The 13,949-nt window shown below is 40.2% G+C and overlaps 1 protein-coding gene across 1 annotated transcript in view; it reads left to right on the plus strand.

Annotated features, from left to right (window-relative positions):
* The window catches only part of IL1RAPL2 (interleukin 1 receptor accessory protein like 2), a 583,567-nt gene that overhangs the window by 101,554 nt on the left and 468,064 nt on the right, over window positions 1-13,949 (plus strand). Inside the window, exon 2 of the mRNA XM_056809854.1 lies at window positions 6,675-6,948. Within this exon, the coding sequence (XP_056665832.1) occupies window positions 6,675-6,948 (274 nt within the window). The remainder of the gene's footprint in view (window positions 1-6,674; window positions 6,949-13,949) is intronic.

A 13,949-nucleotide genomic window follows, 5' to 3' on the forward strand; every position in this document is an offset into this window, starting at 1 on the left:
ATGCTTGTCTTCCTTTAAAAAAGAAAACAAATCCAACAACTTGACCAACCAAACACGTCACCCAAAATACTATGCCCCATAGTTTTCTCCATATTCTATATTCCATATCACCTCTCAAAAAAAGGAAGTGTTCTATCCATTCTGAGTCCTCTAGAACCAGCTTTGATGACTATGTTAAGTGCAAATCCGGATGTCTTAGTGTGACTGTGTGTGTGTGTGTGTGTGTGTGTGTGTGTGTGTGTGTGTGTCTGTGAGTAGGGATGAGGGTCTTCCCCACTTCATTTATACACAGGAGGCCCAGACATCTTGATAGAACTTATTAAAAAGCAAAAGTATTATTACTACTTTGACATAATGTGACAGGATCTCTTTTCCTGTCTTTGACAGACTTAGATCATTTACTAAGCACTTCCTGTGTGCTAGATTCTGTGCTAATCCCTGGAGATAGTAATAAAGCAATCAAGAGAGCTTCTGCTTTCAAGGGATTTACATTCCACTCAAGGTGGAGGAGAGCACACCCAGAGAGGAGTTAGCCAAGCAATGGGCAGGGTACCCTCCCAGAAGAAAGCTGCTGATGAGGACGTGCTTGATCTCTAGGCTCAATAGTGTTAGCACCAGCTCAAAAGATAGGAATGAATGGTTTACTGATTTTTCTTACATAATTCCAAATTGTTTTCCAGAATGATTGGACTGATTTCCAGCTCCACCAACTTTACTTCTCTGTGTCTGACTTCCTACAGTGCCTCAAACATGGTCCCCATTTTGTGAATGAGATAGCTGAGGCAGAGAGGGAGAGGTTAAGTGGTTTTCCTCAGGTCTGCCAGTCAGTGGAAGCCTCCAGTGTTTTACCCATGGGGAATTTCCAGGAATCTATTTAAATTCCTAGGAATCTCCTCCTGGCAAAATAAATGACAAAAAGGAGACATTTTTTCCTACAAGCTTCAGAACTCATTCTTTCTTGAATTCACAGATCCTGTATCCTAAGGACACACTTGTTTTGAGCATTGGAATGAAAATGATTAAATTAGAAAGGCTGATTTTGAAGCAGTGACTTCCTGTTCTTCAGTCTGATTGTTTACAGTAGAGAGTGACAGGCTCTGCTAACCAGACTGCCCAAATGCAGAATAACTCCCTGACCTTTAAAGCAACCTAAGGAAATGAATCAGAATGCAGACTGTCATCCTTGCAAAGACCGCCACTGCTATACACTAGAACACCCAGCTGAATAGAGGAAGGATAGCATCAAAAGAAAAAAGTGATTTCCTCCAACTTGGTCCCTTTTCAAGACTTATTGATTCTCCATTTGCTCTTGCCTGCATCCCCTTCCCTATACTCTCATGACCGCTGCCCTAGCTCAGGCCCTTATCCCTACTTTCCTGGACTGTTTCAATAGACCCTTAATGAGACATCTCTCCTCTCCATATCAGTTCTTCATTCGGCTACCAAATCAATTTTTATGTAGCACAGATCTAACCATGGAAATTCTCTGCCCAGGAACTTCCCATGACTCCCTATTGCTTATAGAATAAAATGCAGATTCCTTTATTTAGCACTTAAAGCCTTTCATAGTCCAGTCTTCTTGCATGTTATTCTTTTTTTTTAACCCTTACTGTTATTGACTGGAAGGATACCCTTGGGGTTCGGGAAGGATGCCTTTTGCAAGCACGCAAGACTCCAAAACTTAGCTTAAAAACAAAAAGAGATTTATTAATTTAGAAAGTAACGTTGAGAGTGGCCAGGAGGATAGCAAGGTGGAACAGCACGATGGGGAGCAGTTCTTTGGGAGGACAGCATGAAAGGAAAGGCTGTTCCCCAATGGGGACAGCATGGATGGAGAGGCTGTCCCCCAGATGACATCAGTTCTGGGGTTTATATACTCTTTAGATGCTATGTCCTGGTGTGGACCTGACCTAGAGTATTAGTCCCTCAGGCATTTGGTGGGGTGAAGTGGTCATCTGACTGGGACTTGCCTGGAGGCATAAAGACTCATCTCTTTGACCATCTTAAATCTGGAGAACAAAAGAGGGTAAACATCTCAGGACCCTAAGTGGGGTCATTGGGTGTTTCTAGGTTAAGAGTCATAAGGATGCAAGGGCAAGGGAGTTTCCCTGGTAATAGTTCGCCTGGGTTTCTGGGGTACAGTGCCCATGTCACTTACCTTCCATCTTAGAACCAATGGTTGTAAGGCAGAAGAGCATTAAGGGCTAGGAAATGGAGGTTAAGTGACTTGGCCAGGGTCACACAGCTAGGAACTGTCTGAGGCCAGATTTAATCCTAGGACCTCCCATTTCTAGGCCTGGCTCTCAATCCACTTAGCCTCTCAGCTGCCTACCCCCTGCATGGTATTCTTCATATCCTCCATGTTCAAGTCAAACTGAATTTCTAAGTCATTTACTAAAATGGCAGAGTAAGAACATTCCCACTGTAAACCTTTGGTGTACTTTCCCTCAAATACAGCATTAGTGGGAAGAGTGAACACAAGCATAGAGTTCATTGGTAGCAGGGCTTAGATTGTAGGTAACACTGACCCGAGGTGATTCCTACCTTTGTTCATGTTGGACATTCTCTTCTCATGGTATCTTTATGGTGTTCCTTTCTGGGTGTGCCATCTTTGCTGCTTGGATTGCTCACTTGAGCTCCCTTAGTCTGCCCTGCCCCAAAGCTTATTCTCTAACTGCTAGGGTTAACTCTCCTAGCATACTTCTCTTCTGCTTCTTCTTGGGGCTGCCTCTATTGACTTCCCCTTCTTTCTTCTTACTCTTCTTCATCCTTCTTCCTCATCTTACCTTTATTCCCTTTCTTTTTCTCTTCTTTCTTCTCACCTTCCTTCTCCTCCTCTACCACTGGCAAATTTTCCCTTTCTCTAATTCCATTAGAGAGAACACTTTCACACTGGGAATACACTTGTTGTTTTACTTCATTAAACACATCAACTTATCACCTTCTACTTTCTTTTTTTCTTCCATTTTTCTTTTTTTTTTTAATTTATTTAGGATATTCTCATGGTTACACAATTCATATTCTATCCCTCCCCTTTTCCCTCCCCCTTCCCAGTGGTGATAAGCAGTTCCACTGGGTTATATAATTGTTCAAAAACTATTTCCATGTTATTCATATTTGTAATAGAGTGATCTTTTAAACATCAAAACCCTAATCATATCACCATCAAAACCACGTGATTGATCATATGTTTTTCTTCAGCATTTCTGCTCCCACAGTTCTTTCTCTGGATGTGGATAGCTTTCTTTCCTCTGGATTGTCCTGGATCATTGCATTGCTGATAGTGGAGAAGTCTTTTACATTCAATTGTACCACAGTGTGTCAGTCTTTGTGTACAATGTTCTCCGGGTTCTGCTCCTTTCACTTTGCATCCATTTCTGGAAGTCATTCCAGTTCACATGGAATTCCTCTAGTTCATCATTCCTTTCAGCACAATAGTATTCCATCACCAACAGATACCACAATTTGTTCAGCCATTCCCCAATCAAATGGCAGCCCCTCATTTCCCAATTTTTGGCTACCATAAAGAGTGAGGCTATGAACATTCTTGTACAAGTATTTTTCCTTATTATCTCTTTGGGCTATAAACCCAGTAGTGCTATGGCTGGATCAAAGGGCAGACAAAATCCTTTGGCCATAACTCCAAATTGCCTTCCAGAATGGTTAGACCAATTCACAACTCCACCAGCAGTGTATAATGTCCCAATTTTGCCACACACCCTCCAACATTTATCACTTTCCTTTGCTGTCATATTAGCCAGTTTTCTAGGTGTGAGGTGCTACCTCAGAGTTTTTATTTGCATTTCTCTAATCCAGAGGGATTTCAAACACTTCTTCATGTTTTTATTGATAGTTTTTATTTCTTCATGTGAAAACTGCCTATTCATATTCCTTGACCATTTGTCATTTGGGGAATTCACCCTCTGCTTTCAATGATTACATTAACTTGGAAGGATGGTGATACTTCCCTTCCCACTTATTCACTGTGACTTTTTAAAAATTTGCTTATTTAACTTTGAACCAGCTCATGCTGACATGGTCTTAATTTTTCATATTCATCTTTTCTTTTTTCTCAAGAGCAATGATTTCATTAATGGATAGAATTCCTAGTGAGACAGTGCATTGTACCAATGCAAATCAAAACCTTTGTTGTACCTTAGCAGCTATCTGGGCCAATGAGAGGTTAATAACGTGGCTTATCTTGAGTCATATAGACAGCATTTTTCAAAGGCAACACTTGTATAGACAAATCCTTTCTCTTTTATTTGTTCCAATGGAAGGGGAAAGAACAGTGATTGGTGAAATGCCAAATAATAGATGTTCTGAAAGCCAACAGTAGGCTAGTAAGGAAAGAAATTAGATGCAAGTTTGAGGGAATAGCAGGAAGGTGTGTGCTGGGGACCCAGCTCTGTCTCTTTGTGTTCTTGTTCAAGAACTTTTCCCTCATTGGCCCTCAGTCAATGAAATAGGTTCTGAGGTTTAGTAATATGTTTGAAAAAGATTCTGACAGGACAGCCAGGTGACACCAGGCCTGGAGTTGAGAGAACTGGGAACTTTAAATTACTCCACCCTACTTAGATCTTACTTTATGGTGAAGATAAAGTTGTAATCTCCTGATTGAACAATGGAGGTACTTAGTTCTTATTTTATAGTGAAGCTAGAACTTTAAGCTAAGTATATTTTTATATCTTACTACAAAAAAGGTGTTAAGTAACTATAAAGGGTAAATTAATCACAAAAAGGTTAATTAACTAACAAAAGGTGAACTTAACAAAGAAATGTTAAGTAACTCAAAAGATATAATCTAATCAAAGAAGATGAGAATGAAAGAATGGGCAGTCCTGGAGAAAAGACTCTGATATGATTGGTAGACGTGAAAATTTAGAGGAGGGGACACAAGAGTAAAAGGTCTATATATTTCACGTCACGTCCTCTCTCTGGTACCTATGATGGTGGAGAGGTGACTGGTGGAAGCATGCTGGGCCTTTTGGCATCTTGGCATGGCTACAGCTATTGTCCAGTTCGGTGGTGAATTTCTGGCTGAGTTTTTCCTCCTTTACTTTCCAAACTTTATCTTCTTAGAAGCCTCTAATCTCCTTCAGAGATCTATCGGCTGAGATCTTGAACTTCCCCTGGCACAGGCCAGGCGGGAGAAATCCTATACCTTCTTCCCTCTTTCTCCTTAAAATCCTTCCCTCTATATTAATTAAAATTACCATAAATTTCCAGACTGACTTGGGTATTTTATTTGGGAATTTTTTCCCTGGCGATCAGTTAATTTAGGTTTTAAGTCACAACCCTAAAATTATCTCTGCAGGACCTAGGTTCAAATGTGGCATCAGACATTTCCTAGCTGTGTGACCCTGGGTAAGTCACTTAATGCTGGTTGCCTAGACCTTGTTGTTCTCTCTTAGAATTGATAGTAAGGCAAAAGGTAAGAGGTTTTTTTAAAGGTACTGGCTCTAAAGGTAGAAGCCCAAGATTCAAATCCCATCACTGATGCTTATTACCTATGTGACCTAAAGCAAGTTACTTCCCTTCCCTAGATTTCAGTTTCTTCCTCTTTCATATGAGGGGTTTGCAACAGTATGGGGTATTTAGGGAGGACTAGTACCTCTGTTGCAAGAGCTTGCTGAGCCCTTTTCAGGGCTGTTCATTCACTTCATCTACTTTTGAACCAGATGGCCTAAGAGGTCCCTTCTAGGTATAGACCTAGGATCCTAGGATATTCTCTAGGAACCTATTAATCTAAAGTTGCATAGTGCATAGGAATGGGGTTAAGTACCCATTGGACTGCATGATCCCTTTGACTCTGATTCTGTAACAGACTTACCTAAAAGTCATGCAGAATCACATAGTGGTAGGGCCAGGATTTGAGCTCAGAACTTGTGACTCCAAATCAGATTTCTTTCTTCTTCATCATCTTTTTTCTCATCGAGAACCAGAGATAATTTATCCAAGGTGGCACAGCAAGTCAGAAGCAGAGTAAGAACTTGAACCCAGATCTCTAATTCTCAGATAACTTTTCTAACATTAGAGGTGTCCCAAAGTAGAATGCTACATTAGGATGGAGATGACTATGATGTGATGACAAGGGGTAAAATACCAAGCTGGCTGAAACTATGAAAATAAGCAATCACCTCCTGACCCCATATTTTGAATGACTTTCTTATACATACATTTATGTAATAAAGTTTAATTGATAAATTAAAGACATATTAAGGCATTACTGAGATCAAATACAGTAATAATAAAGCACATTGGACATTATTATACAGTACTGTACAGTAGTATTCCCCTTATTCATGGAGGATATGTTTGAAGATCCCCTCAATGGATGCTGGAAAACTCAGATGGTACACAAGGCTTTTTACACCTATGTTAATTTTACTGTATAGTTTTGTAATCTTTGTCTCTGCTTTTGCCCCTGGGATTAGAGCTCCTCATCTTTCCCACCCCCAAAAAAATCCTCTCAAAGTGAAGGTGTAAGAACTTCCCCCACTGTCCTATGTAGAGTGTAGAAAGTGAAATAGCAGATAAAAGGGAATGACTGTAGTCAGCTTGTGCCTGGACTGGGATCCATGGGTCTTGTCCTTCCTGTCATCATCAGGGAGAATCTTTTTTTTTTGCCCTTCCTGCATCTCATATGTCTTTTACTCTGCTTTTGTTTTCAGTGGATGGCTGTATCGACTGGTCAGTGGACCTCAAGACATACATGGCTCTGGCAGGAGAGCCAGTTCGAGTGAAGTGTGCCCTATTCTACAGTTACATTCGTACCAACTATAGCACAGCCCAGAGCATGGGCCTTAGGCTCATCTGGTACAAGAACAAAGGGGACCTCGAAGAGCCCATCATCTTCTCTGAGGTCCGCATGAGCAAGGAAGATGATTCCATCTGGTTTCATTCAGTAGAGGCCCAAGACAGTGGGTTCTATACTTGTGTTTTAAGGTGAGTGTCATGTCATCAATGGGCCCAAGTTTCTCTATATGTAAAGTTAAAGGGGTGAACAAGATGACCTCGAAGGTCTACTCTTTCTCTGAAATTCCCCCAATTCAGATCTCATTTTTCGAGTATGAAATTCTATTTTTTTAAGTGCTCACCCTTCACTTGATAGACAAAATATCTTCTATAAAACTTATATCCTAAGTGGATTTTCTGTATATCATCATGCTTGATTTTAAATGCACACAGTAAGCCTATTATCTTTAGAAAATTCTCCCAGTTCTTTTATTCAGAATTGTGACTTCAGTGATGTCAAGAGCTACCTTCCCTGATAAGTGGATGGAGTTCTAAATTCAGAAAGATCTCAGCTCAAGTTCAGCTTCTAATCCATTGAGCCATTTGACCCTGAGCAAATCATTTAACCCTTTTTAGTGCTCTAGACTAATTGTGTCTCACTCAAATAGAAACAGCTCCTTTTGGGATGCAGTCATGACAAATTAACATTATCTGCATTGTATGGTATTTTCATTTATTTCATTAGACAATTACCTGTCAAATTATTTTATCTAGTTCCTGGCAGTACTCTGGAGTTCTGAGACCAGGTAGACTCACATTTAACACCTCTATTCTAGGAATTCATCCAGACTAAAAATTATAGACAACTGGTTTTAATGACCATATTGTTACTCCTCTACATCAATGAAATCTCAAGCCTGGACCTAAAAAATCATGAATACATATTATGTGGTAATAGCCAAGTGTCAGTGTGTTTGCTCCTTGGGTGACATATATGGAGCCTAGAAACTGCTTTCCTTACTCCCCACTGAGAGGCTTTAAAGATCTTGCTCTGGCTCATGGTAGCTTCAAAGATCATGATGATAGTTGTTGCTGCTGCCTCCCTCTGCAAAAAGAAAAACTAGAGATTCCTGGGAAGGATAAAGGCACAATCCTTCATACTCACGACTTCTTTTTTCTAGTAGTGTTGAAAGAAAATTAGACTTAGGGACCATCTTGTTCTCCATGGCCTCAGAAGATAGGATTAGGAGTAATTGAAAAATGGGAAAAGAAAGCTAATTCTGCCTTCATTTAAATAGAAAATTCCTAACAACTTGAGCTATGTATAAAGTGGAATGGGTTGCCCAGGCTGGAGTGAGATGAATTAATCTTCGTGTCATAGGAGACATTTGACCATTATGTGGAAGTCCACTTGTTAGGAAAATTGCAAAAGGGATTCATTCTTGAGGTCAGAGGTAGAGACCATGATAGGATGGAAAGAACCTTTGATATGAAGACAGAGATTGTTGTTTTTCTTTTTTAATTTTATTTTTTAAATTTAAGTTAATTTATTTAGTAAATTTACAACATTATTCCTTCATTAAAAGAATTATATTATTTCCCTCCCTCCCCTCCACCCACCCTTCCTGCAGCCAACACGCAATTTCATTGGGTATTACATGTGTCCTTGATCAGAACCTATTTCCATGTTGTTGGTGTTTGCATTAGGATGTTAATTTAGAATCTACATCCCCAACTATATCCTCTTGACCCATGTTTTCAAGCAGTTGTTTTTCTTCGGTGTTTTTACTCCCACAGTTTTTCCTATGAATGGGGATAGTGTTCTTTCTCATAGAAGTTGTTCAGGATGGAGAAGTCTATTACATTTGATTGTGCCACAGTGTATCAGTCTCTGTGTACAATGTTCTCCTGGTTCTGCTCCTCTCACTCTGCATCACTTCCTGGAGGTTGTTCAAGTCTCCATGGAATTCCTCCACTTTATTATTCCTTTGAGCGCAATACTATTCCATCACTAACATATACCACAATTTGTTCAGCCATTTCCCAATCAAATGGCAGCCCCTCATTTTCCAATTTGTTGCCACCACAAAGAGCGCAGCTATGAATATTCTTGTACGTGTATTTTTCCTTATTAGAGATTGTTGTTTTTCAATTGTTCATTAGTATCTGGCTCTTTGTGACCCCATGGACTATAGCTATCTATGGGATTTTTCTTGGTAAAGATACTGTAGTGATATGCCATTTCATTCTTCAATGAATCCTTTTTTGTCAGGCATTCAAAGTTTAATTGACTTGCTCAAGATCACAGAGCTAGTGTCTGAGGGTGAATCTGAATTCAGATCTTCCAGATTTTCATGCCCTATATTCTTAACCACTGAGCCACAGATGTCTCTAGGAGACAGAGAACTAGGCTTCAAATTCTGCTTCCTTCTGTAAGTTACCTGTAATGCAGGTATTGTGCCAAGTACTGGGGATACAAATACAAAAAAAAAAAAGAAAGAAAGCCAGGTCCTGACATTAAGCAGCTTTCAATTTAATGAGGGAAGACAACATGTAAAAGGTAGCTAAATAGGTGGGAGGAGAAGGTACCCAACCCAGAGGCATAGTGGAGGTGTCCAAAGATGTCCAGATAAGTGCAACCTGATAGGAAATGAGGAGATGCCTATGTTGGGCCCCCTCCTTAAGTGGAGATTCTGGAGTTTATCCTTCCACCCTTCCATCAACTGAAGGTTCTGAGAAAGTATGACTACCAAGGGAAAATGGAGGCAAGTGTTATTTGGCTTCATGTCTCCCTACAGGTTGGAAAGGGGAAGGTGAATCCTGGGTGTAGATAGGAAACAGAGCTACCTTGGCACAGAGGACAAGGGAAGAGAGGGGGATTCCACATTGCAGTGTTATCAGCATCTGTGCACGTCAGTGCCATGTTTTGCCTTGTAATGCCTCCTTCCAGTTTCTTCTCTTTCTTCCTCACTCTGTTCTCAGTTTTTGACCCTGGTGAAATAATTTCTCATTATATCTCCACCTACGATGAACAAAATGAACTATATAACCCTCCCTGCCCAAGTACAAATGAGCTTGCTTATGTTTTCTGGCTCTTTATGAACATGAAATCAAGGTTCTCAGAGCCCAGGCAGCTCAAAAATGGTTTCTTGGTTTATTTCTTTTCCCAGCCATGTCAAGTTATAACTAGCCTTTTGTATTCATATCAGCTTGTCACGATGTACTATATGTTGGTGGTTTTATAAGGCCCAATATCCTTTTACGCCCTTGGACCCATCCTGGCTTAGCCTGCCTGTGCTATTCTGCCAAGGCACAACTTTCTACAGTTCAGTCTATCCACAAAGGCCTACCACTTGGTCATGACATTTGTATGGCAAGGGTGTGTTCCCTCCTGTCAAGAAAGTAAGTTATATGCTTCGTCTACTTCCCATACTTGGAAATGTGTCTAATGCCTTCTACATTATTACTAAGAAGTGTTCAAGGCCAGTGCCTACTGTACTTGATATGATTTAATTGCACTTTCTATTGATCTTTGAAAAGTTAAGTGAGGAGTCAGTTGCCCTAGAAGTAGCTGACAGAAGAATAGATGGCCTATTTCTATTCTACTTTAGTCTGGATCTTATAGATTTCATTGTCCTTGGAGCCCATCAAGATTCTACTCCAAGAACTATAGGCACCCACGTTTTCTTTCTTTTGTTTGTTTGTTTGTTTGACTAGACCAGTGATTTCTTTGGTTTAGACACTTTTCTCACTTGGAAAGGCTTCTCATCAATGAGAAAACTCTCTCTAGCTGCACAGAATGACAAATCTTCTCCAAACCATCTCAGAGTGAGTACCCATAAGACTGGGTACCTTCCCCAGGATCATACAGGTGGCCCGAGTCAGAGGCAGCATGTGACTTCAGGCTTTTCAGACTCTGAAGCCTGCCCTTTATTCACTATGCCAAATGTAGTGGCAATAACGTTTTATCGGGCAGTGGAATGAGAAAGGTGGCATTTGTATTGGGTTCCAACTTCATGTGATTTGCCTTAAGTTTTTACCCTTTCTGAGACTCAGACTTTCTATAGGTCAAATACAGCAAATTATCCTTCGACTTCCTACCTCAAAGTGTTTCTGTGACACTCAATCTTCCCACTTCTAGCCATTGGAATGGCCGTTCCCCAAGTTTTGAATTTACCCCCTTTCACCTCTGCCTCTCACATTCCCTGGTGTCCTTTAAGACTCAGCTCAAGCTTTAATTGCTTCATAAGGCCTTCCCTGAAAGCCGTGTCTGTTGGTGCCTTTTTTCCCTTATGTTCACTCCTTCCTCCATTTGTTGAATTCCTGTCAAGAACCTCCTCCATTTGAGGACATGCTCAACTATAGTTTCTTTCTCTGCTCCTGACACTCCCAACTTCTCATACCCAGAAACCTGTGTCCCATGCCTTGTTCTCATTGATGAGTTCTGACCCAGAACCTCCATTTGAGGAAGTGCCAAGGGTAGCCACCGCTTCCCTCTCACCCTGCTCTATTCCAGATTCACCATGCCCTTTTCCACTTGGCCTATATATTGTTTTCCACTATTGAGAACACAAGCCTTTGAGGGGAGAAATTGTCTTTCTCTTTGCTTGCATTTGTGCTCCTACGGCACTGCCCCTGGAGCACGGTAATCACTTAAGGCATGTTTATATCACCATATCACCTTGTATTCTTTATATATGGGTATGTGTGTTTATGTGACCTGAAACCATTAGAATGGAAACTCTTTGAAGGCAGGTAATGTTTTACTTTCATCTTTGTATCCTCAGCATTTCAGTTTCTGCTATAAAACAAATGCTTATTAATCAGTCCTCAATTGATTAATGTCATTCCTTCAGTGGAATGTAAGCCCCCTGAGGTCAGGCATGATTTGTGTCCCCAGTAGCCAACACAGTGATTGCTCATATTAAGCCTATTATAAATGTTTATTGATTGCTGGAAAAATTTTACAGTGCTAGAAAAATGCCAACTAATCTTCTCTGAGCTGAGCACCATTTCCCCCTCCTAGGTTAAAATGCAATATTGCTCGGTATCCTTTCTCCTCTCTTCAGTTGGGGGCAGGAGTGCTTCATTTCATTACCGTGTGACCCTTATGCATAAAAGAACACTCTTCTAACTTGAATAGAGAGGCCGTTTTCAGTTTGCCAAATCAGTTATTCCCTGACTTTCCTCATTTACAAACTTTAAGGAGACTGAAAATAGCAAAGGCAGTAGTAACACTGATTTACATTCATTTCATTGGAAAGTAAGGATAAATAAGCTTGGTACAGGGAGATGATGGAAACAGAGTCACACTGCTGAGAGAGGCTAGCCCTACTAACAACTATCCAATCTTGACTTGAATAATGAAATGGGGGGTTGAGGAGGGGCAGAGAGAAAAGCAGATGCTAAAATTCAATGGTTACTCAGCAAGATCAACTACTTTGAGAGAACTGACAGATTGACCATGATTAATGACCATCACAAATGATCACAGAGAAGCATCAGTAGTTTCCTTTCTTTGGGAAACTCTGGGAAGTTTAATGGAAAGCTTTGCTTGACCTCAAGTAATGTAATCCATTTCTTCATAGAGAGAGCTTCAGAAGATATCTAAGCTGAAAAAATGTCCCCAGTCACTTCTGAACATTGACAAAATGTTATCTGGAGGCATAATAGGGGGAAAAGAGGGACTACTGTTCATCTTGTTTTATCCACTTTCATTTTTCATACATGCTGATGCAGCTATGTGGAGATGCTTACTAGCTGTGTGATCCTGGGCAAGTCACTTAAACCTTGCTTTCCTCAGCTTCCTCAACAGTAAAATGGGGATAATAGTACCCACATCCTAGGACTTTTAGGAGGATCAAATGAGAATGAGAAAATTTATCTATTTATCAATATATCTATAAATATGCAGAAGTACTTTCTAACTATGTAATGTATTTTTAGAATGTCAGTTTATATTACCTTGATTTTTGCTGCATCTTATTCATTTCTAGCTCTGGGCCCATTTTCATGATTTTTACATAACTTGTCATCATAGAAAGACAACCAAGGTTTCTTTTTTTATTATTATTATATTTTATTTGATCATTTCCAAGCATTATTCATTAAAGACATAGATCATTTTCTTCCCCCACCCCCACCCCCCATAGCCGACGCGTAAATCCACTGGGCATTACATGTTTTCTTGATTTGAACCCATTGCTATGTTGATAATATTTGCATTAGAGTGTTCGTTTAGAGTCTCTCCTCTGTCACATCCCCTCAACTGCTGTATTCAGGCAGTTGCTTTTCCTCGGTGTTTCTACTCCCATAGTTTATCCTTTGCTTATGAATAGTGTTTTTTTCTCCTAGATCCCTGCAAATTGTTCAGGGACATTACACCGCCACTAATGGAGAAGTCCATTACATTCGATTATACCACAGTGTATTAGTCTCTGTATACAATGTTCTCCTAGTTCTGCTCCTCTCGCTCTGCATCACTTCCTGGAGGTTGTTCCAGTCTCCATGGAACTCCTCCACTTTATTATTCCTTTTAGCACAATAGTATTCCATCACCAACATATACCACAATTTGCTTAGCCATTCCCCAATTGATGGGCATCCCCTCGTTTTCCAGTTTTGGGCCAAATCAAGGTTTCTATTGGACAGAAATTAGTACAAAATTTGGATATTTTGTTTCTGGGAGATATGTATTTTAAATATAGTAATCTCTAACAAAAAAGGATGCCAAGAGCTCTATCTGTGTTTCCTAGCACTTTTTTCTTGCATCCAGATTTCTTTGGATGCTGAATCTGGGTGCATCATGAGAGTTAGAGGGATTCCTTAGCCTCCACTCAGTCTTTATGGGGGATTTTTTGGATTGAGCAGTCCAAATGGGTATTAGAGATACAGGTGGAAATTCAAGGATTGAGTTTTAGTTAAAAGGAACTGTCTGACTCAAAGACAGAACCAGAAAAGTCAGAACTCAAGAAAGACCTTGGAAAAAGGCCATCAAAAATACAAACCAGGACCATTCTATTAGTCTTTGTTAGCTATCTATTTGTTATTGTCTAATCCTCGTTCTATAATACACTAAAAGAGTTTTAGTCCCATTCCCTCGCTCATGAAGGAGAAGTTGACTATTTTTTACACCTCAGCAGATGGTAGTAGAGAGCAGGAGAGAACCCAAAAGTGTCTTGAAAACCAGTATATGCTAGTAGAGTATAGGT

This window comes from Monodelphis domestica, chromosome X (genome assembly GCF_027887165.1).
Source record: "Monodelphis domestica isolate mMonDom1 chromosome X, mMonDom1.pri, whole genome shotgun sequence".
Taxonomy (NCBI): Eukaryota; Metazoa; Chordata; class Mammalia; order Didelphimorphia; family Didelphidae; genus Monodelphis; species Monodelphis domestica.